The sequence below is a fragment of the Alexandromys fortis genome, unplaced genomic scaffold (assembly GCF_014885135.2).
Source record: "Alexandromys fortis isolate MF-2015 unplaced genomic scaffold, M_Fortis_MF-2015_v1.1 scaffold_28, whole genome shotgun sequence".
NCBI classification, from domain to species: domain Eukaryota; kingdom Metazoa; phylum Chordata; class Mammalia; order Rodentia; family Cricetidae; genus Alexandromys; species Alexandromys fortis.
The window spans coordinates 7,831,094-7,854,238 of NW_026067901.1; the positions used below are offsets into that span (position 1 = coordinate 7,831,094).

At 40.3% G+C, this 23,145-nt stretch overlaps 1 protein-coding gene across 1 annotated transcript in view; it reads left to right on the plus strand.

Annotated features, from left to right (window-relative positions):
* The window catches only part of Cpne8 (copine 8), a 190,175-nt gene that overhangs the window by 137,213 nt on the left and 29,817 nt on the right, over positions 1-23,145 (plus strand). The window contains 4 exon segments of the mRNA XM_050127964.1: positions 3,112-3,165; positions 4,299-4,360; positions 17,078-17,124; positions 22,588-22,769. Of these exon segments, the coding sequence (XP_049983921.1) occupies positions 3,112-3,165; positions 4,299-4,360; positions 17,078-17,124; positions 22,588-22,769 (345 nt within the window).

Genomic DNA, 23,145 nt, shown 5'->3' on the forward strand with positions numbered 1-23,145 from the left:
CTCCCCCGATCAAGTCCCCCCTCCCTCGTCAGTCCAAAGAGCAATCAGGGTTCCCTGCCCTGTGGGAAGTCCAAGGACCACCCACCTCCACCCAGGTCTAGTAAGGTGAGCATCCAAACTGCCTAGGCTCCCACAAAGCCAGTACGTGCAGTAGGATCAAAGAACCCATTGCCATTGTTCTTGAGTTCTCAGTAGTCCTCATTGTCCGCTATGTTCAGCGAGTCCGGTTTTGAAAACCTTAAAGTCCCATGTATTATCTTTATGTCTCATCCTTTACATACTTTATATAACTTACTTAGACCTTAATAACTTGAAAAAGCTTTTCATTTTTCACACTTTGTAAATATCCATTTATCTTAATCTTCATACATAAATTCTTCTTTACTTAAACAACTTACATCTTTTGATATTTTTTTGTTCTTAATACAATGAGACATAATAGCATTAACAATGAATTTTCTCTCTGCTTTTGGAGTTATCTCTCCATGGGAGGGGAGAGTGAGCAATGTCTATTTCCTCTTTATCTGGTTCTAATGACAAACCAAAGTTTAATTTCATCACGGTTCAATAGCAGGACCAAAGAGTTACTGTACTTACTTACAGAGAATTGGTAAGGGGTTGATGATGGGACCGTGGGTGGCTCAGAAGCAGTCACACTGAAGGACTTTACTCAGTATGTATGAGGACATTTTATAATCATACAGATGAGATTTTGAATATTATTGCTTGTTGCAATTATATTTATATACCTTTTCATTTGAAACTTAACAGAGGTTTTTAGTAAACATATTGTTAGCCTGAACTAGTGAGGTGAGAGAAAAGCCCAAAAGTGTTGCTGCCGAGAGTGTGACCCTTTACAGGACATTTCTTCTTTTCTCAGCTCCAGCCACCCCTGCTTGTACATTGAGGCTTTTCTCACATATGATGTGTTTCTAGGATGAATCCCAGGTGGGGGATGGTTTCGGATCTTTTTCTGCAACCTGGCCTGAGCGTTATATCTTTGTTGTATGAAGCCAAATGGGGAATGGCTTCTTTTCTTTCGTTGCTTCTTTACTGTGGTTTTGCTACAGTTTTCAGCCCTACTTATTGCCCTCTGTAGTATATCCCCAAGACTTTCCCTACCAGCTACTGTGTCGTGCCTGTATGTGTGATTATAACATTATAAACAATAGCTGTGTTGGTATGTCTCATTAGGTGATTTTTGCTGTTAAGTTTTAATAAAGAGTAAGTTAGGTATTTTCTCTAGCAACCTTTTCCTTCCTTCTTTTTTCTATCCTTTTTCACTCCCTCCCTTTCTTCCTTTTTAGTGGGGACAGTGGTATCTCTCCTCTTTTGTAACCCAGACTGGCCTCAATATCACAATCCTCCTCTCTCATCTTTTTTCAAGTATCTGCTACCACCGCCGGGTAGCAGTTTATGATTCTTTTCAAGGAATTTATTATTATTTAGATACTTTGATCTTGAAGGCCTCGTTTAATCCAGATGACGTGTCTGACACTGGCGAGAGGGCTCAGTGGTCCAGAGCACTTGCTGCTACTCCAAGGGAACTCAGTTTCATTCTCTGCACCCTCAAATGCCTGTAATTCCAGCTCCAAGGCACCCAATGCCCTCTTCCTGTCTCTTAGAGCGCTCTCATTGCAGAGGCCCTTTTCTCACCTCAAAATTCTGGAGCCAGATCTAAGTGACTATGGCCCGGGAACAAAGATTCAGCTTTCCCCAGGTTCTATGTTCTAAAGTGGATGACGTTTCATGAAGATTTTATAATAACAGAGAAAGTCATAAATGAAGACTTAAAAAAGAATAAGTTAGTAGACCTGATATTAATATTAAATAATTTTTGTATAAGATTCTATAAATAAAGGGTTTATTTATTGATTGCATGGAGTTGGATCTCCTACAATATGCAAAAAAACAACAGTGTTGCAGGTTGGCTCAGTGAACAGTAGTAAATTCAGTTTCCCAAAACAATATGCTATTACTAAAAATTAAGTTTGAGTGCACAGTAAAAAAAAATATCTTGGTGGAAGCATCAGAGACATGGGACACAGGCAAGTGGAAAACATCTTTATTGTAAGCCTTAGACACTGTCAGCGGGATGCTTTGTTTTGTGGTTGCTGGAAGGTGGGGGTCTGAGACGTTAAGATCACAAAGGATAAATAGTGCCTTGTTTATACATACCATTGTTTAATCAAACCACACTGATTCACCAAGTGTCCACAAAGCTGTCAGGTTCAGTGAAGGCCAACAAACATCTGTTGAGAGGATTAAAGACAGCTCAAAACAATTGGGCTCTGGATTTGCAACATTTCAACCATTTTGTGGAGCGCACCAGAGACGACTTCTCAGACACAGGGTATAGCCAATTGAAAGTCCTTATTCCAGCCAGTTGGGACTACACTTAAGTATTCAGCGACCAGGGGTAGCCACAAGTGTCCAGAGGAAAGGCTTTTTTTAGGACAAGAACTACATCTTGCCTGCAAATGCCTGCTGTCTTACTAAGCAGCAACAGGGATCTTCAAAGAAGCAAGCACTTTCCCAGAAGTCAAGTTAGCTGGGGCATCTTGGCCTTGGGTCTTAGAATACAATGGGGTAATTTTCCTCGGGATTTTCCATCAAGGAGTTTGAATTCCAGTTCAACCTGAAAAGGCCTCAGCAAGAACACAAGATGAGGAACCTCTGCACTCTCTGGCCTTGTCATACCACCTCTCCACTCTCAGTGATGTTCTGATCAGGCATGCAGGAGGTTCAGCTTGAAGGGGCAGCTTTGCCCACAGCACGTCCATGCATGTGGCAGACAGCCACAAACACACTCGCATATACAAACACACACTCACACAATCATTCCCATTCTCTCACAAATGTGCATAAACAAAAACAGGTCTTCATAAAGTATGTGCATGATCCTAGGTAATCTAAACAAAGTGAATGAAAGCTACAGGAACAAGGGACTTGTTTGGAGATTTTAGCAGGAACTTGGCTAACTGATTACCCAAGAGTTACCGTAAAGGCGCTGTCCTGAGATTGTGCAGGAAGTGAACGTAGCATGCTGGAACACGTGTGTTTTTAATCTGGGGGAAGCTGACGTTTTAATTGTTTGATTTGCTTTTCAAGGTGGTGAACCCCAAAAAGAAAGGAAAAAAGAAGAAATATACCAATTCAGGAACTGTAAGTCATTTTTAACAATATTGGTTAAAGACACAGATCAGAAACGACATAACAGACTTAACAGTTTGCAGGGTACTGAGATAATCTCAGAAAGAGATTTACGTCACTTAGCAACTCACAACAATGGCGTGGGCAGGAAGCACTGTCTTCTAGGACCATGGTTCTGGAGAATAGAGTCGGAGGCCTTGCCTGGGCTCTGCTGGTTTCGGCCAAGGGAGGCTGAGGGGCTGTGCTGACCTCTCTATTCAGAGGAATTCGGTGCAGTGAATCCAGCCAAGGCCAAGCTCAGGACTGTATTTCTCAGTGATTCCTAAGCCTGACCTAGGAGGCCAGTACTCTCACTGATGGAATCTCAAATATCAGTCCTGGGGATGCTGGGGGAGGTCAGGCCTGGGTCACAGGGCAAGGGCAATGGCAATCAAAAGATGGAGAAAATCAAGAGTGTTCTACTTTCAGATTAAAAAAAAAAAACTAAGTAATTTTTCCTAAAATTAACTTTACTCAGAAGAAACAAAGCCTTAAGTTTTCTTCATTTTCTTTTAAAGTTTTGCATTAATCATAATGTAATGGGTCAAATACCAGATGACCTTATGGGAGTCCAGTGGCAGAAATGGCCATTTCTTGCAGAGCTCACCTTGGCGAGTCCACATGTGGCTGTTACTGCTCTCCAGCTCTTCTGTCTGTCCTAATCTAATGTACAGTGGGAAGCAGCACAGGGTCCCTGCAGGTGACTTCCACACTGTTCTTCACAGTCACGGAGGAGAGTCAGATAGTGAAGGCTGCCTTTCATCCCTTTCCTTCTGATAACCTCAAATGTGCGTCCTACAGGCTTTAATAAATAATAATGTCTTTTGTTATTTTAAAATGTTAGGGAATAATATATTCTCTTTAGTAGAAAACTGTCCATGTCCACGCTGGGATTGCAGGCAATACTGACAAGTAATTCAGATTCTCTCTCTCTCTCTCTCTCTCTCTCTCTCTCTCTCTCTCTCTCTCTCTCTCTCTTTCTGTGTGTGTCTTCCTCCCTCCCTCCATCTCTCCATCCGTCTCTGTCTCCCTCCCTCCCTCCCTCGCTCCCTCCCCCCCATGCTCTCTCTTCTGCTCTATCTTCCCCTCCCCCTATCCCTCTCTAGGTAACCTTACTGTCTTTCTTGGTGGAAACAGAAGTCTCCTTCCTGGACTATATTAAAGGAGGGTAAGTCATCTTCTAAAACTCACACAGCATTTCTTTCTGTGTAGATCGTCGTCATGACCACAGGAGCAAGTTGATAACCACCTTTGAACGTTATATACACACACATATGTATATATAATATGAATGCATATGTAATTTATTTAATGCTAGCATGTGTGCTAAGGCAGTGCACATATGCCACAGAACCTGCGTGGGGGAACTCGGGGGACAACTTGTAAGAATTTGTACTGTCCTTTCCCACTGGAAAATCCAGGGATAAAATTCAAGGCCTTAGGCTTAGCAGCAGGCTCACTTACCTGCTAAGCCATTATCCTGGGCTCTGCTTTTGACTACATTGATGCATTTTTATTTCAGACCTTCACAGAAACACAAGCCTTTGCATTTTTTTCTCAGTTGGGGCTTCTATTGCTATCACAGAATGCTATGACCGAGAGCAATTTGTAGGGGAAAGAGTTTCCGAAGGAAGTCAGGTAGGAGCTTTAACTTGGAGGCAGGAGCTGATGCAGAGGCCCTGGAGGGCTCCTGCTTATTGACTTGCTCTTCATGACTTGCTCAGGCTGCTTTATTATAGAACCCAGGGCCACATGCCCAGCAATGGCACCACCTACAATGGACTGGGCCCTCCCTCATCAATCACTAAGGAGATATACTACAAACCTGCCTATAGCCTGGTATTATGGAGGCGTTTGAGGTTTTCTCCTCTTAAATGACTCTAGCTTTTGCCAAGTTGACATAAAACTTCCAAGGACAGATACTTACTTCAAATAAATCCATTTGAAAAAAAAATAAGAATAAGGCTACTGTAGAAAACCATGGTTTACAGTTTTTCCTACACTGCAACAAGAATGTCTTTATTTCACCGCATAGAGGAGATGCTACAAGATCACCTGGAATATGTTCTTACCAATCATTTTGAATTGATTATATTGCTAAAAAGATGTACTGGCTCACATTGCTAACATCTGTGTATGAATGTTTGCCAAACAGAATAGTGTCCCTTTTTGAAAAATTCACTAGTTAAATAGGTCACTGTCCTTTTTAACTTATTTTTATTTTTAAAATGTATTCCTTTAGAATTCCATGCATGTATACAATGACATATGCTCATATCTAATTCCAGTCCTCCTACTTCACCCAAGCCTCCCTGAACCCCCCTCACAACATGTCCTCTTCCGACATCATGCCCTCTTCTTTATTAAAGGAAATTTAATCCCCCCGGAAGTACAATTAGTGCTGTATGTATGTGGGGCCATTCACTGGAACATGGGCAACCAACCGACTAGTAGTCATGCCCTCAAAAATGAGTCCTTCTTTCCCAGCACCTACCAACTGTCATTTTAGTCGGTTCTGTGTCTCCGCAGAAGCCTTTGTTGAGAAGACTTGAAAAAAGAAGGTTTGTAGGCTCCTTCCTCCCACTCTTCTTCTAGGTCCATTGAAGGGCTGGGGATTTTCACTGAAGACAGTCTAAGAGGGTAGCTTGGAGCAGAGACTTCACAGCCACACATTGCTACCCTTGCCAGACCTTCCGCCCTGGTCTGAACCCTCTTCACCACATGTCAGAAGAGGTTCCCCTATAGTTAATCCACATGGCCTGGCCTTTGTTCCCTGGGTGACAAGAAAAACAATAGAAAAACGTTCAATGCTGGGATCAGATTCTCAATACAGTGAGATGACCACTGGCCAAGTTACAAACTCCTGTATCTGCCTTTACCCTCTTGTCTTAGAACATCACCAAAATAATTCATTAACTGAAAATAACTAAAAAAAAAAAGAAGGAAAAGATAAAAAGACATAGCTGGGTTGAATGCAAAGTTGGTGGGATAGTAAAATGACCAAAGAAATCTAAGCATGCCTTTTAAAATGTAAAACATTTACATTGCCTCAAAGCAATAGAACACCTGACTGTGTACTGGCTGGCTACTAATTCTTCAGGAAATACAATTGATAATGCATCCGGGGCACAGAAAGCTAAATGTCAGAGACTAAGTTCCTTACCAATATCACCTGTGAGTGACAGAAGAGGGAAGTGCTCTTGTTTGGTATTTCTCTAGTTCTTTGGAGTAAAATGCATTTCAGACTGTGTATTACTGTTGTTCACATTAAAACTCCCAGAAAGTTTGCTTTATGCATACTTGATATTGAAGTATGTATTTTATTCTAAAAGATAATAAAACTTATTAAATTAAAGCCAGGGGGTGGAGGTACATACCTTTGAACCCAACAATCAGAAAGCAGAGGCAGGTGGATCTCTGTGAGTTCGAGGCCAGCCTGGTCTTCAAGAGCTAGTTCCAGGACAGGCACCAAAGCTACAGAGAAACCCTGTTTTGAATAAGCAAAAAAAAAAAAAAAAAAAAAGTATTAAAGTATAAAAATTCTTCTGCCTCTACCAGAAATTATTGCTACTGGATTTTTATTCTAATTCTACGTGGACAGAATACTGAGATTGAGGCATGAACTGCTGATTTTCTTTCTGTCATGAAAAAAAGAGGGGGATGGAGTGGCATTGGAAAGATAGTGTGTGGATAAATTCTGGGACAGAATTCAAATAATTCAACAGAGTTAAGTGGGGGTTGTTGGGGCTTCCAGTAGTGTGTAATTGTGGCCATGAGTCTCAACTTGACTGCATGTTTCAAACAGCAGGCCTACCTCTTCTCACCAGAACCTGTTTCTTATTCCAATAAGTAGGAATAAAAATAATGATGCCTGCTTCAAAGTAACTGTGGGATTGAATTTTGTGTAGTTCTAACCCTCAGTAATACTAGCCACTGTTTCCTGAACTTTCAATGGGTTTAAAATACCAAAATACTTCAATGCATTTGCTTTCCATAATTTTAGTGGTGGCAATTTCAGCTCTCAAAGACATGGAGAGAAAAGAGAAATTTAAATGAACAAAGTCAGTGAAGTTCATCGTTCACTAAGTAACAGTTGCTTTCAGACAGCACTGTTCACCCTGCCCACATCTTGATTCTGATCCTAAGCCTTGTAAAGATTATAGACAAAGTGTTATTTGTCCCAGTTGCAAGAAATAAAAGTCTTTATGGGAGAAGAAAGAGGGAGAGCAAGGGCTACCCACGTAATCAGTTTCTTTCTTGTTTTGTTTTGCTGTTGTTTTTGTTTTCAAGACAGGATTTCTCTATATAGCCCTGACTATCCTAGAACTTGCTCTATAGACCAGGCTGGCCTTAAACTCACAGAGATCCACCTGCCTCTGCCTCCTGAGTGCTGGATTTAAAGGCGTAAGCCACCACTGCCCGGCTTAATCTAGCTCCTTTTAAAGGCCAGAGCGAACACTTTGACTTTGCTTGTCTGAAAGGCTAGTTGAGTAAAAATAATTTACAAATCAGTCCCATGATAGTTTTCTTTAAAAATACTTAAAGCTGTTTCAAAAATGCAATAAAATGTTTCCCTGGTTTTATAAAATATATCGCATTACTTAGAAAGTTGCCTCGGGGAGCATGTTTTGCCAGAGCAGGCGATAATATAAGTTTTTCTAATCTCATTTCTTGTTTAAATATGCATGCCTAGGACTTTTTTTATTAGGGTTCCTTGTAGGGGCATCCAAGTGCTTTGTTCTCATCAAAGCAGCAGAAAGCTAAACCCTGCATCACCAAATGGAGATAAATCTAATAAAAACTGCCTTCTTTCTATACGAACAGGGAATGCTTTCGTAGCTCATCTAAAGCAACAGTTAGGAAAGAGACCTTTATGCATATTAAAAAGACATCTCTAAACTTGTTTTTGTTAATGCTTGATTCTAAATTTGTGTATTTAGAGGGAAAAGTTGGGAGAGGGTCAAACAAAGTGATATATAAATGAAAATCCCATATGGAAACCCATTTTGCTGCATGCCAATTTGAAACAGTAAAAGTAAAATATTTAAAGTTAACAAAGTAGATGTGACATGGGCTTGGAAGTCAAGGGATGTCTAGCCTCGTGGTTGGCATTGTCCTCCACCCTTGGCTTGTCTTTCTGCAGATAGCATGTTCAGCACCCTCTGTTTCTTACTCGGGGGAAATGGTGGAGATGTTTCATCATAAGAAAGGATGCTAATCGTGTTTGTGTTGGGCAGTTTCTCAGTCATGGTGCGTGGTGAGAGTATAAACAGCCAAGAGAACTGAAGAGGAAAAGAAGGGGGGGGGGGATGCGGCAGAGGGCTCTCAAAGCACTGTAAGCCCTCTGCTGCTAACCGGGGATCAATCATCTCTCTAAAGGGGAATTCTCTCTGAAGTATGTGAGCTTCGGTAAGGGTTATAATCATCCATTTGAAAGAACAGCTGTGGAAAGCCTGCTTCTATCTGGAAAAAGCTTCCACTCTGGGAAGCAATTAGAGGTTGGGGCCTGAAAACTGAGAGATAAAAAAGGGCTAATCGCACATGGGCAGGAGGCAGAAGCGGGTGGAAAATTTGTCCCTGCTCCTGTTGACCCCACCATGCAGACTGTGCGTTGGAAGGTCGCAGGATGTCTTTTGAAGCTCTCTCCAGCGGTTCATCCCCTGCTGAATGCTGTGGTTGTCATTCATTGCTTGACCCTGAACGCTAGCCAGCGATCATGGAGAGGATTAAAAAAAAAAAAATCTTAAGGCAGAATAAAGAAAACTGGGTCTCATGAGAGGCAAGGATTAACATGAGCCTGGAAAAGCCCGGGCTTGCTTCTCGGGAGTGCCTTCTGCAGCTTGCAGATACATTTATTATACAGGGATACTCAGTATTCCGTGACCTTTAAAGCAGTGCTTCTCAACCTTCCTAAGGATTCAGCCCCTTAATACAGGTCCTCATGTTGTGGTGACCCCTACCATAAAATGATTCCATTGCTGCTTTGTAACTGTAATTTCGCTACTGTTATGAATAGTAATGCAATAATAATAATAATAATATCTGATATGCAGATAATGGTAGTCTAAAATTTTTTAGCCTTTAAGACTCCCTTACAGGGTACAATTAAAGACACCACAGATAGCTAAAGGAGGGCTGGAAATCTAAAGGTAAAGATCTGAGGAGTAAAAATCTACTCACAACAGGAAGCATCCATCCATGTTTCTTTATTCTTCTTCCTTCTCTTCTTTCTCATTTCTAACAATTCTCCCTTGCTCTCTCTTGCCTTTTCTTCTCCATCATCCCTAGTTCTACCCATGACAAATGTTTCCAGTCATATATACCCTTAAAACCAGAAATTCTCCAGCCTTAGCAGGTTCCAGGATTGGAATTCTTTTGCCCCATAGAAAAACAGATAAGGGTTTTCACACACACACACACACACACACACACACACACACACACAAAGAGAGAGAGAGAGAGATACATGCAAGTGGCTAGTATATGTCACGTTTAATGGGAAAGTTAGTTAAGAAAGGGATTAAATCATCAGGAAATTCTAGAGGGGGATTTCTATGCTACATTTTTAGGTGGTTAGTAAAGAGCTAAAAGGTTTGTTTCTAGTAAAATTATGAAGAGGGTCCAGATTGTTTAAATCAGCGCACCACTTCTTTCCTTCCAGTATGCATGGAGGATACCAGGTAACTAGGCAACCTAAGTAAACAGTCAGGGAGAAGCTGATAATCCTTAATCAGATAACATATAAACCAGACCCTGCAGTTTCTAATGGGCCTAGGTCTGGAGTTATACTTACTTCTCTAAGCAAAGAAGAGACTCAGGCCTCTAAATTATCAGTTCCAGACTATGCTGTTATCAGCCATTTGGTTGTGGGGTAAAACCAGAGCAGCAGCTTGGGCAGGCAGTAATTCTATGTCCTTGGAGATCTGTGAGTATCTTAGAAGGATGTTCTTTGCCTGGACCCTAAACTCTGACCAAATGCCTGCTGATAAAGATAATCATAGAAAGGCAGATCTCTGTGTTTACCTAGGAGAGAGGAACAAGACCTGGCACTGGGAAACTGTTCTGAACTAAGGAATTAATTCCCAAATATGTAGCAGAAAGGGAGTTAGCTACAGCAAACGATCTACAGCAAAGGACAGCTACTTATTCACAAAGCAATAACATCAAAAAGCCTTGCCTTTTGGTTTAACCTTTACCAGATCCTTTGGTTCTGATATGTCACTCACGAAAAAATGGCTGAGCAATTACTGTGTAATGTTGTGGCCTGTAGCATGCAAGATATTTGATATTTGACCCACAAACGGGTCGAGGCACACAGGTTGAGAACCACCGCTTGTAAAGGACGGGTACCTATTTAGCGTATTACAAAGTCATGTCGTGGAGAGTTGGTAGTTTGGGCAAGATTTGTGTTCACAACCCCCTAGCTTGCTGGGATTCTGGGATTCAGGCTCTGCTCTATGATGAACAACTCAATGTTTTTATACTAGGAAATTTTTCTCTCCATCACTCATTTCATTTCAAATAGAATTTTTTTTTCAGTAGTGCTTGAGTTTCGAACCAGGAGTTCATTTTTGTTTGTTTTGATATTACTTGTGGGATAAACTTTAAACTATCATTTAAAAAGAAGGCGAGACATTTTCAATGTCTTATGAAATGTACTTTGTAGCCTCTGTGTTGTGTTTAAAACCCTGAACTCTGCCGCATAGCCCTGACCGTTATAGCTCCTGTATGACATCATCAAAAAGGGACTAGATAGACTGAAAGAGCCAGAGAACCAGGTCACCTGCTCTCTCCTCCCAACAACAGGGAAGCTGTGGCCATGGCATCCTAACAATATGGCTCATTAAACAAGACCTGAATAACACTGGATGGAGACATCTCAGGGGGTCTCACCCCCTAGAAAAAGCACTACAAGTATCTAACGACTGCTGAGGGAAGGGGAAATAACCTCTCCCAGGGATGAACCTGCTAAGTGCTTAGTTGCCAGCCCTGAAATCATATATTCACAAGGCACCCTCAAGGGAGTTGACATGTTGTGTTTAAGATATGTATACACACATACATGTAATAACAATAATTGAAAAGAGGCTATTGATTTGAGAGACAGCGGGAAGGAGAATCGGAGAGGTTGGAAGGGACCAGGGAAGGGGGACATTAATGTAATTATATTTTATTTAAAACAAATTTTAATAAAAAGAGCTCAATCCGCAAAATCCAGAAGAAGCAGAACAGCTGTTGATTTATGAAGCTGCATCTTTGTGGACAGAGAATGACGTCATCCCTCGGGGGCTGTTCCTTTTTCCATTTGAGGGAGGCAACACCCAAGTGTGCTGCAGACCATTTGTGGTGCTGTCTTGGGTTGAGCAGATTCAGACCTAGTAGCTGACATGAAGGAAAGGAAATCTCGGGTGGGAGGTCAAATTCTGAGGGGCAACCTCTAAATCTCAGGTAAAACCACTAATTTGATCAGTGTGGCACACTCTGGTGTTCATAGAAATGTCTTAGATCCAGATGCTGAACATCTGTGACAGGGTTACTAAAGAATGACATACTTAAAACCCTTTCACGCATGGGTACAATGAAGATACTGTGTTCCTACATGAGTGTATCCTGAAGTAATGCAGCCTTCCCAAGGTTTATTGGAGTCTGCATTTGTATGAAAACCTGCTTTCCTCTGGGCGGTCAGGACCAGTATTTGGGAAGCAGGAGGTCTCAATTTTATTTTAAGTGTGTGGGTGTTTTGCCTGCACGTTTATCTGTGTGTCACTTGTATTCCTGGGGCCCTCAGAAGACAGAAGAGGGCATTGGAATCCCTGGAACTGGAGTTACAATTGTAAGCTGCCATATGGGTGCTGGGACCTGAATCTGAGTCCTCTGGAAGAGCAGTGTGTGCTCCTAACCACTCTACATCATTCCAGCCTCCAAAGGAAGCTGGGAGCTTTAAAGAAGCTGCATTGATTGAGTCAGGGAGTTTTCTGTTTGTCAGTTAATAGTTGGTTACTTTTTAAAGGAAAAGGGAAAGTTGAGGTAGAAAAGGCTTCAAGGTTTAGCTCATACTGAAATAGGATCATGGAGGACAAGTCTGGGTAACAGTGCTTAAGGCAATAACTCAGGGGGTCAGAGCAGGGGACCAAACTGAAGTATAAACCAGACTGCATATTAGTAAAGCGGCAGAAGCCTGGTCCTGATGACTCCATACCTGGAGCGTGCTCTGGAGGTGGGCGGGTCTGGATCCCGAAAGCTGCAGAATGACAATCAGTGTTTATCAAAATAAACTTAAACAGGGATGGGGGGCTTCACCTTGAGGGTTCATAGTGTGTAGTTTGTGCAAGTGGACGGGACTTGAGTCGGGGAATAAGTGCAAACAGTCCTGCACATGCCCGTGTTCACTCATGCTAGCTAGTTCACGGTAACTACCGCAAACATCTGAGAGGCGGGGTCGCATGCAGAGCTCTCAATGCTGTGTGATACCCTCTGCCCATTGTGCTGGGGGATTTTCCTGAGGTTCACAACTTCAGGAAGGTGGTGATATAAGATGGGGACGCCTGTTAAGTGCACGGCTTCACAGAGCTCAGCATGTTTGATGTTGATACTCATGGGCACCCTTTGTCAGGAGACCTCGCTGGGTATTCCAGAACAGCACCATTGACCATGGCTCTTGAAATTTCACTTTCTCTTGTCTGTTTCTTAAACAAAACTTCTAAGTGCAATATTTCAAGAATTCATACCTGATCCTTGTGTGGATATTCCATCAGGAGTCATCTCCTGTGAGTTCATGTTTGATTCTTTGTCATTGGCTCTAAGCTCCAAACACTGATAAATAATGGAGATAAATAATGCAGTTACTGACGATGTTCGGCTTACTTACTTGATAAAAAAAGAAACAATTCATCAAAGCCTTCAAGAAATCTTCTTAACAGCCTCATTTCCACCGTCTTTCTTTAGGAAATGGTTTCACTAATATTTCATAACCATGTAGAATGTGACTGTGGGCATCGTAACATACATCATGTTATGCATAGATGCACTCAGCACTCAGAAGAATGAATTCACTGATAAAAATGCTGGACTGTTCTTGCTGTTGACCTCGGTAAACCAACATTGGAATGCTAAGCATGCTGAGTTCAAAGCTGGTATTTCCTTTGCTTCCAAGACTTTCCATCACTTCGCACAGCTCTTGGCAATTGGAAGATGATTGCTGAACTTTAGTTTTTGCTGCTGATGTTGTTATTGTTTTGTTTTGCTCTATTTTTCAGATAATGGCAGGCATCCTTCCCAACAGGTGCCTGTGGAGTAAGGCGTAACGTTTCCTTTCCGATCTGAACACACCAAGGCAGAGCAAACGACGGGAGGGAGTCCAGGGAAAGCAGGAGTTAGTCACATCTTCCCATCAGTCAGCTAATCAATTTACAGCGAGGATTCCTCTGTAGTCCTTGACTGTCTCTGTTACACCATGATTCTTAGTTACCACTCAGTGCTAAGTGCATCAGGCCTTCCTACTCTGTCTTAGAGGATCCTGGGCCTTTGAAATAATCTTTGGGTTAAATGATTGGTCTGTAAGGTATTAACCCCTGCCCCCGTGTGTCCCTCTCTGTCCCGGCTTTCTCCATCCCTCCCTATGTATCTATTTCTATCTTTCCCTCTCTCCCAACTATCCATGTGTCTTTTCCTTTTTCTTTCTTTTTTTTAATCTCCTTGCTTTTTTTATTTTTAGTCTTTTTTAATTATTTTGCAATTTATTAATTTTTAAAAATAAACTGCTCTGTGCTTGGGTCTGTTATTTTAGTTCTAAATATTCCCTTTTTCTATTTTTTTTTTGTTCTCCTGTGCTGTATAGCTCTGTAGCTAGTGGTCACAGCTTTTCTCTTGCTTTGATAGATGCCACTGCCTTGGGAGGACCTTGGTTGCTGCAACTATTTCAGGTTTTGTTCTGAGAAGCACGGTTTAAGAAACTGTTATGTGATGTGTTGGGTTTTATCATGACGAAAGAATGAGAAACAACCATAGATTTAAATTACTCATGAATGCAGAAGCACAGCGAGGTTCCAGCGCACAGAGAGAGTTGGAGGGCTGGTGAGATGGCTCATGGGAAAAGCGTTTGCTACAGAGGCATGAGAACTTGAGTTCACATCCTCTTCCAGGTATAAAAGTATGGCAGCATACTCCTGCGGCTCCAACACTGGGGAAATGAGACAGGCAGGTGGATGCCTGGGGGCTTCTGGCTTCTGACTTAGCTACAATGGTAAGCTGGAAGTTCACTGAGAGAATTTATCTGAGAAAATACAGTGGAGGGCAATGAATGAACCCAGCCATTGTCAACCACACCAAGCAAGAGTGTGTGGATACATATACACACATAATCACACTATACCACACAGAGAGAGAGAGAGAGAAAGAGAGAGAGAGAGAGAGAGAGAGAGAGAGAGAGAGAGAGAGAGAGAAATGGGTGAGGGGGAGAGGTGTCTAGTCCTACAATCTAGGGAAGACTGTGCCAAAATGAGGAATTCTAATTTAGTATTAAAAATATGCTAAAATGGTATGTTCTCAAGGCTTTGGGTTACTTTTATGCCTAACCAGTTCCACTGGAATAACAGACATGCAGGTACTTCTGAGATTAGTATTGATAGCATACTCAGTGGAAGGCAAATTTATATCAAGCCTATGATAATGTCTTAGTATCTATTATTAAGGACATCTGCCTTTGGAAAGATGTTAATTTACATTCTAATGCTGGAATTTTTTTGGTGGTATGGAAACCAATTGAGTCTTTTGAGCTCAGTTTCCTTAAATCTAAAATATATTTTTAAAGAAAGGATTGTGTTCTTATCAAAATATTGTTAGACTAATGGATCTAACCTATGTAACTATGCATCGTAATACGTATATTTATATGTATATTCAATGTGTAAGTTATTTACATGGAATATGTTTTATGTATATAGCACTTCCCTTTCTCTCTGTTATTTGCTGTTACTGTGAGACCGCCCTCTAAGAATATTGAAATTTGGCCAAGGACACAAGTGAGCTGCTGAGCCTCAAATCCAGCTCTTGCAGACTCAGGCCTGTTCTTTCTGTGTCACTTGTCACCCTGTATTACTGTAGGTTACCATGACATACCAGTGGGCTGTGGGCAAATGTTCCTTTTAGCACCTCAAAGGGAGTGAGTTATCTAGAATGTTCTCCCCAAAGGCTCACTGTGTTACCTCTCTCAAAGCTGTGCTCATTTTGATTCATGCTGATTAGAATGAAGCTCCCTGTGAGCCTGGATTCCTAGCCTCTAAACCTGATTTCTGCTCTAAGTAAAACGTTACTCAGTGGCTATAAAAGGAATCTCCATTGACTTTGTTATATATAAATTTGTGAAGTTGATCATTCTCTGGGGAGGGGTGTGCATTTGAGTCAATCTCAGAATCGCATGCAGGATTTTTGAGGCTGAATCTGAAAAGGGAAAGGAATGCTTGTTAGTGAAGTGTGATGGGGCTTGATGATTTAGTTCTAGAGTCAGAAACCATTCATGTCTAAGTCCTATCCAGGCCAGGATGGACAAGGCAGACAGCATTGTTATCATCGTCATCATCCAGACTTTGAATAGTTCAGTTTGTCAAGGGTATGTTTTTTTTACAAGAAATAATTCACGTCTTTAAAATATGTTAAGTGTGTTCTTCAAGGAAAAGCTAATTTTACTTTAATGAAGTGTTATAGGAAGGCTGCTTGTTTGTTCCCAGCTGCCCAGAACTAAAAAAATCACACAGAAACTATATTAATTACAACACTGCTTGGCCTATTACCTTATGCATATTTCTAGCTCTCATTTATCTTTTAAATTAACCCATTTCTATTATTTTATATTTTACCATGAGGCTAGTGCCCTACCAGCAAGGTTTTGGCTGGTGGTTTTTGTCTTTCCTTCAGATGTCTCCCTGACTCTGCCTTCACCCTCCCAGAATTCAGTTCAGACTTCCCCACCTAGCTCTACTCTACCCTATCAAAGGTCAAAACAGCTTCTTTATTCATTAACCAATAAAAGCAACACATATACAGAAGGACTTTCCACATCAATGAAGTGCTATTTAGTTAACACAGGAAAGGGAGATTCACAGATAGGCCTGCACTGTCATTGACACAATGGCACTGCCACTGACTATGACTTTTGTCTTTGGAAAGAAAGGAATGTTATTATAAATATAAATAGTCATGAGTGTAGCAAAAAGTGAAATGCCGCTCATTTAGTTTGTAATAGAACAAAAGAACTGAAGGAAGAGCTAGAAAAAGAGAGAGAGAGGGAGGGGGAAAGAAAATAGCTAATTTATTTAAAAGAGAAACAAACTAACCAAGTAATTTTTTGACTAAGAGCTGAAAATTAAAATTATACACATTTCTTACCACTATATTTACCAAAAACTGGTAAGTAGGTGGAGGTTACCATGCCAACTTATAGACTGTCTCTTGAGCTATTTCAGTTTTCAGAAACATAGAGGAGGGTCCTATCTTCAGGATTTTTGAAAGTTAGTTTAAGGACTGATGCTGTAGAGGTGTGTGACAGTTTTACTGATGGTTTCAAAAGCAGCAATTAGCTATAAGTGCTGGACGTGAACCTCACGGCTGTTTGTTTAGACTCTTCGCTCAGCCACGCGCATGTTTACTGCGCTCAAAAAGCAGCCCAAGCTTGTTCAAACGACTTTTCTTTTACAGTATTATGATAACAAAGATATTTTTTAACACACATACCTGGTAAATCTGCCTATTTAATGCTGTCTAGCATATGCTGTATTTGTTCAAATTCAACACTTAGGAAAATCCTTTACACTAAAAATGTAACAAGAATGGACGATGACCTCCCGGGTGCTGCTGCTGACTTAGCGATTTTTATTTGCTTCTGTTCTAGAACGCAGATCAACTTCACCGTGGCTATTGACTTCACGGCATCAAACGGTGAGTGCTACTCCTGTCCCCAGTAAGAACTGCTGCCGAGTAAGTGACATACTTTTGTTTTCATCGAAAATCCTAAAATTTTGTCTTTAACACTATGCGACAGTTTAGAGATGCAAAATGTAGAAGAAATATAACAAAAATATACAACAGACTAACTACATGTTGAACCATGTTACTATTTCTTCCCAAGGAATACTGATTTGAGATGTAGTTAAGCCATTTCTGAAGCATGTCTAATTAGAGATCCCATTCCGCCAGTACCTCCTTGTGTACTTACTTTTAAAAGTGGGATTCAGCCATAATTTTACTCACTTACTAACATCTTGGCAGCTAGTTCTTTAAGTAGGATTGCTATGTGATGTTTTGGTACAGACATTAGTGATTCATATAAAATATTTTAGAAAAGAAAAATAATGGAAATTTAATTTTATTTTGAGCCAAGTTTATTTGGAACGGAATGACTGTTTGAACTGGTTGCATTATATCCTAAGAACATGACCTCGCTGTATCTCTTTCAGTTTTTATTTCATTTGTTACTATCTGTGTGTGTGTGTGTGTTTCTGTGTCTGTGTCTGTGTGTGTTTCTGGTATGCATGTATGAGTGTGAGGGGGCATATGTCACAGTCCGTGTTGACAAATTTAGGGGGCCAGTTCTATCGTTCTTCTGTGGTTTCCGGGCTTAGGCACCAAGCACTGCTAACCACCAAGTCATGTTGCAAGCCTTTGTTATTTGCTTTTGACAAAAGTTGCCATGAGTTTTTCCCATGTAATACCCAAGTGACAACAGTTTCCTTAGAAAGATTCAACTTTATGAGGCAAGAAGGCAGTACAGCTTCATTAGAAGCTATGTTTGGAATTTTTCATTTCGTCTTCCTCCTGAACTTTTGGTACTGTGTGATATTCCCAACTGATATCAAACAGTTGGAGCAGTAGCAGCAGCAGCAGCAAGCCACAGCACCCATGTTATATAATAACAACAAAACTGAGGCTGCTGAGTGGGATCTGGAGTTGCTGAGATGTGTTAGAAGGTTTGGAGTGTGTTGCAAGGAGCCGCTTGTTTGTTCTTGGCCGCCCAGCTAGCTTAGGCCTGAAATAATCACACAGAAACCATATTAATTAAAACACTACTTGGACTCTTAGCTCCAGCTTCTTATTGACTAATTCTTACATCTTAATTTAACCCATCTCCATTAATCTGTGTATCACCACGTGGCAGTAGCTTACCGACAATGTTTTGCCATGACTTTCTCTGGCAGCTCCATGGCATCTCTCTGACCCTGCCTCCTCTCTCCCAGTGTTCACTTTAGTTTTCTCTACCTAGCTGTGTTCTTTTGCCCTATCATGGGACAAAACAATTTTTTATTCATTAATCAATAAAAGCAACACATAGACAGAAGGACCTCCCAGCCTAGGAGTGTTGAGTACACTTTTGATTGACAGTTTCTTCAGTCTCCACTGTATTTATGAGGATGATGCCTATTGTAGGGTTACTGCTGCTGTGACGAAACACCATAACCAAAGCAAACTTGGGAGTAAAGGGCTTATTTGACTTAATCTTCCACATCACTGTTCATACTTGGAGGAAGTCAGGACCAGCACACAAACAAGGCAGGAACCTAGAGACAGGAACTGGTGCAGAGGCCATGGGGGAGTGCTGCTTTCTGGCTTGTGCTGTGGGATAACCCTTCTATATGCTGTGAATATGTGTTGCTCCCATTGGTTAATAATAAAGACTACTTTGGTCAATAGCAAGGCAGAATATAGCTAGGCAGGAAAACCGAACTAAATATAGGAAGAAAGACATGAAGAAGTTGAGGGAGACACAAGCCAGCTGCCCAAGAAACAAAATGCCAGTAGACCAGTAAAAGTCATGGCCACGTGGCCCTACATTGATTAATAGAAATGGGTTAATTTAAACATAAGAGCTAGTTAGTAATAGGCCTGAGAGAGAAATGTTTGTCTACATATAGGTTTGCTCTTTGTGGGTTGCTCAGCCTACATTTGTATAGAATCCAGAACAACCAGTCCAGGGATGGCACCACACATAAGGGGCTGAGGCATCCCACATCAATCACTAATTAAGAAAATGCCCTACAGGCTTGCCTACAGCCGGATCTCATGGAGGCATTTTTGCAGTTGTATTCCCTCTTTTTAGATGACTCTAACTTGGGTCAAGATGCAGTTGTATTCCCTGTTTTCAGATGACTCTAACTTAGGTCAAGATGACATAAAAACAAGCCAGCACAATGCCCTAGTGCACGTTGAGGAGCCCCTGCTGATCTTCCCTTCCCAATTACCCATTGTGTCTACAGTTCTCGTGTGTTCTCTTTACATTTCTTACACTGGTCCACATTTCCCAAATCACCATCCAAAAAGCCGTTAAATCTGACCTTCTTCTTACACAGCTGCACAAATCTAGTTCTAGAAAACATTTTACTAATGAGACATGTTGGCTTATGCCTTGAAGAGCTAGAAGTATGCTTAATGAGGCCAAATTCTACCAGTTCACTTTTTTTTTCTGGGCTTTAAAATGTTTTCATTAGCATTGTGTCTTGAGATGGTAATTCTTGTTTCATGTCTATAAAATATGACCCGCAATAAGTAACTCAGCCTAAGTCCAGCTGGTTGAAATAACTTTCTATTGTTCTATTGATGAGTTTTAGGCCAACTAAGAGAATCAACTCTCTATTCAATAGAAAGATATAACGACTGAAACTCATCTAAGATTTTGACAATCTGGACAATGTGTAACAAGAAACTGAATTAGCAATGAGAAAACTACCTTAGTTCTAGGTGGCTTCATTCAAGAAATCTACCAAATATTTTAATTGCCAGACTTTAGGACAAACTGTTCTAAAAACCAAAGAGAAAAGGTTCTTTTTGTGAGGCCATTAATAGTTTGATTCAAAGGTGAGGCCAAGACATCACAATGAGAAACTTAAAAATTACCTTTCGTGTATATGTGTATATAAAAATACTGGATAAAATAACCCAGACCAACAGCATATAATGGTTTATCATCTGCTCATTCATTTTCTAACTATCTGGTATTCATAGGACTACATTACATTACTTGATTTTTGAATATTAAAATTTTGAAAATGAATAATATCCCACATGACGCTGAGAAACAATTTGACAAAGTTCTGCACGTGCTTGTGGTGTATGCCTTCCAGACCTTGTATAGGGAAACTTGTAAACCCTACTCAACAGCATGTTTAGGAATGAGAGGCAGGTTGGTTTCTCCTGAGATAGAAAACAAGACAAGAACGCTCTGATTATTGCCAGTCAACAACCAGATGTTGTTGCCATGCAAGGTAGATAAAAGAATTAAATGTTGATACTGTAAATAAAAGTGAAATAAAACTACTTTTGAATACATCCTGTTATATGCAATATTCTGAGAAATCTGCTAAAATGTCCTATAATTAATCACAAGTTGAGCAAGGCTGCAGGAAAGAAGATCAGGCCTCAATTCTTTTCTTTGCCTTTGCAAGGAAAAATATTCACAAAGAAAATAAGAAGATTATTACACCTACAGAATTTTTTTGAAAATGAAAAGTTAGGATTGCATTTAACACAAAACATATAAGCTTAAGACTATAATTTGGAAACTAAAGACTATGTTCTGATAAGACTGTTAAGAAAAATTATATAATAAAATTTGAAAGTTTTGTTTTGGATTATAAGAGCAAACATTGTTAAAATAACCATCTCCCTCCAAGTGATTGACAGAGTTGATACAATGTCAAAATCTGGGAGATTTATTTTAGAAAAGGAGAAATTCACTTAAAATATATGTGTTGTTGCAAAGGATCAAGAAAAGAAAAAAAAAAACAAATGAGAAAGAAAGATACCAAACTTCATTTTATGGGGAAAAATGGTCTTTTTAGCAAGAGTGCTGGATCAAGTACTTAGCCACATGCAAAAGGATGAAATTAAGACTTTTATCTCAGGTCATATACAAAATTCCACTAATACAGGAATGCTTCAAAATGTTAAGCTGTAAAGAGTTCAGAACAAAAAAAACAGAAAAGGCTTTGATGGCTGTGGTTGTGGCATCTGATTCTTAAATGTGACACCAAGGGCATTAGCAATGTAAAGAAAATAAAGTGAATGCTAGCAAAATTACATTTCATGTTTCAAATGACACCTATCAAAACAGAAGACAAGCCCTAAATATAGCAAATATGCACAAAGCCCACAGTCTTGTATCTAGAATACACAAAGAACTTTAGCAACTCAATGAAAAATTATTCTCAATTTAAAGAGGATACAGTCAGATGGCTCAGCAGATAAAGGTGCTTACTGCCAAGCCTGATAATTTGAGTTCAGTCCTCAGGACCTGCATGGTATAAGGAGAGAAGCAACTCTCAGAAGCTGTTCCCCAAGTCCCACTTCACACACGCGCACACCCACACCCACACACACCATGGCACATGCACACTCACATGCACACATACACACATAAATAAATAAATAAATAAATAAATAAATAAATAAATAAATAAAATTTTAAAATAAAATAAGAGTAGGCAAATGATCTGAAGGGAATCTTTCTCCATATAAGATATACAGAGAGCAAATAATTCTAAGAACATATTGTTAACATACAGACTTTAGGAAACTTAACCAGAACTATGGACAGTTACCATCCCGCACCCATGAACATGGCTAGATAGAACCAGTCTGAAGAGTAGTGTCATGGAGAACTAGAGTAAGCAGAACCTTGGTAATACTGTGGATGTTAATGGTGTAGCTGCTTTTGAGAACATTTTGGCAGTTATTCAAATTGTAATATTCAGAGTCACCGCATGAGCCAGCAACTTCACTCTAAGTTATATATCCGAGAGAAAGGAAGACAGGTAGAAAGAAAACTTGTATGTGAATATTCTGAGAAGCATTGTAGCCAAAAGTCAAAATGGTTCAGAATGAACTTATTGTTAAGGCTTTGTGAGATACGATGTCAGCTGTTCAATCTGTGGTAGATTCCTTGGTATTTTAACCATTACAGCTACTAGTCAAGTTCAATGTCACCCACCAACTACCACTTCAATCTCTGTTGGCATTATCAAAGGCACAAGGGAGATTAAGACATGGTCACAGACTCAAGAAGTTGAGAGTTGATTTTTTGTTGTTGTCAGTTTTATAAAACAGAACAAAAGAAACACAAGGGCAGGGAAAAGAAAGACAAGAAAAGTCTAAAGAAATAAGAAGTGGTGTTTGCTGTGTGTGAGACATAACTAAAGGGAGAGAGTGAATTCAGGACACGGTGACAGCCTGAGATGTGCAGAAGGAAAAGAACCATTGGTGGAGACAGACGATCTAGGTCTAAACAAAGATCCTGGGTAGGGATAGGCAGAGAATGATAATCTTAAGTATTTGAAATGGAAGTAAAGAAAGCCTACAGTATTGCTACCTGTGGCCCTACTGTTTATGTTTTGACCCATTTTCTGTCATCAGGAAATCCTGCCCAGCCTACTTCTCTCCACTACATGAACCCTTACCAACTGAATGCCTAAGGCATGGCCCTGAAGGCTGTGGGAGAAATCGTTCAAGATTACGACAGTGATAAGATGTTCCCAGCTCTTGGTTTTGGTGCAAAGCTGCCTCCAGATGGAAGGATATCTCATGAGTTTGCTTTGGTAATGATACATGAAAAGTATTTGATTTGTTGAAAAAGAAGTAACATGCCAGGTATTTCAGTGTTGGCTTTCTGTTTCTACTGTACTGGTTTTGGTAGAGGTTCTTGGTGACCAGGCACTCATCTCAGCTTCATAATAGTTCACTTAGGAGAATGAACTTCATATCAACAAGACAGCCTTTCAGTAAATCTGCCTAAAGACCCCCATTTATACATAGTAGGTCTATTCTGGGTATCGGCCTTTGCATAATATATATCCCTAAAGTTAGGAGATGTAAAATAAAGCAGATAGATATGTCATACTCATAATCCATGGGTCATAAAGGAGGCCACAAATACAGCTGGACAAGCGCATGTGTTTGTTTGTTTTAAATATC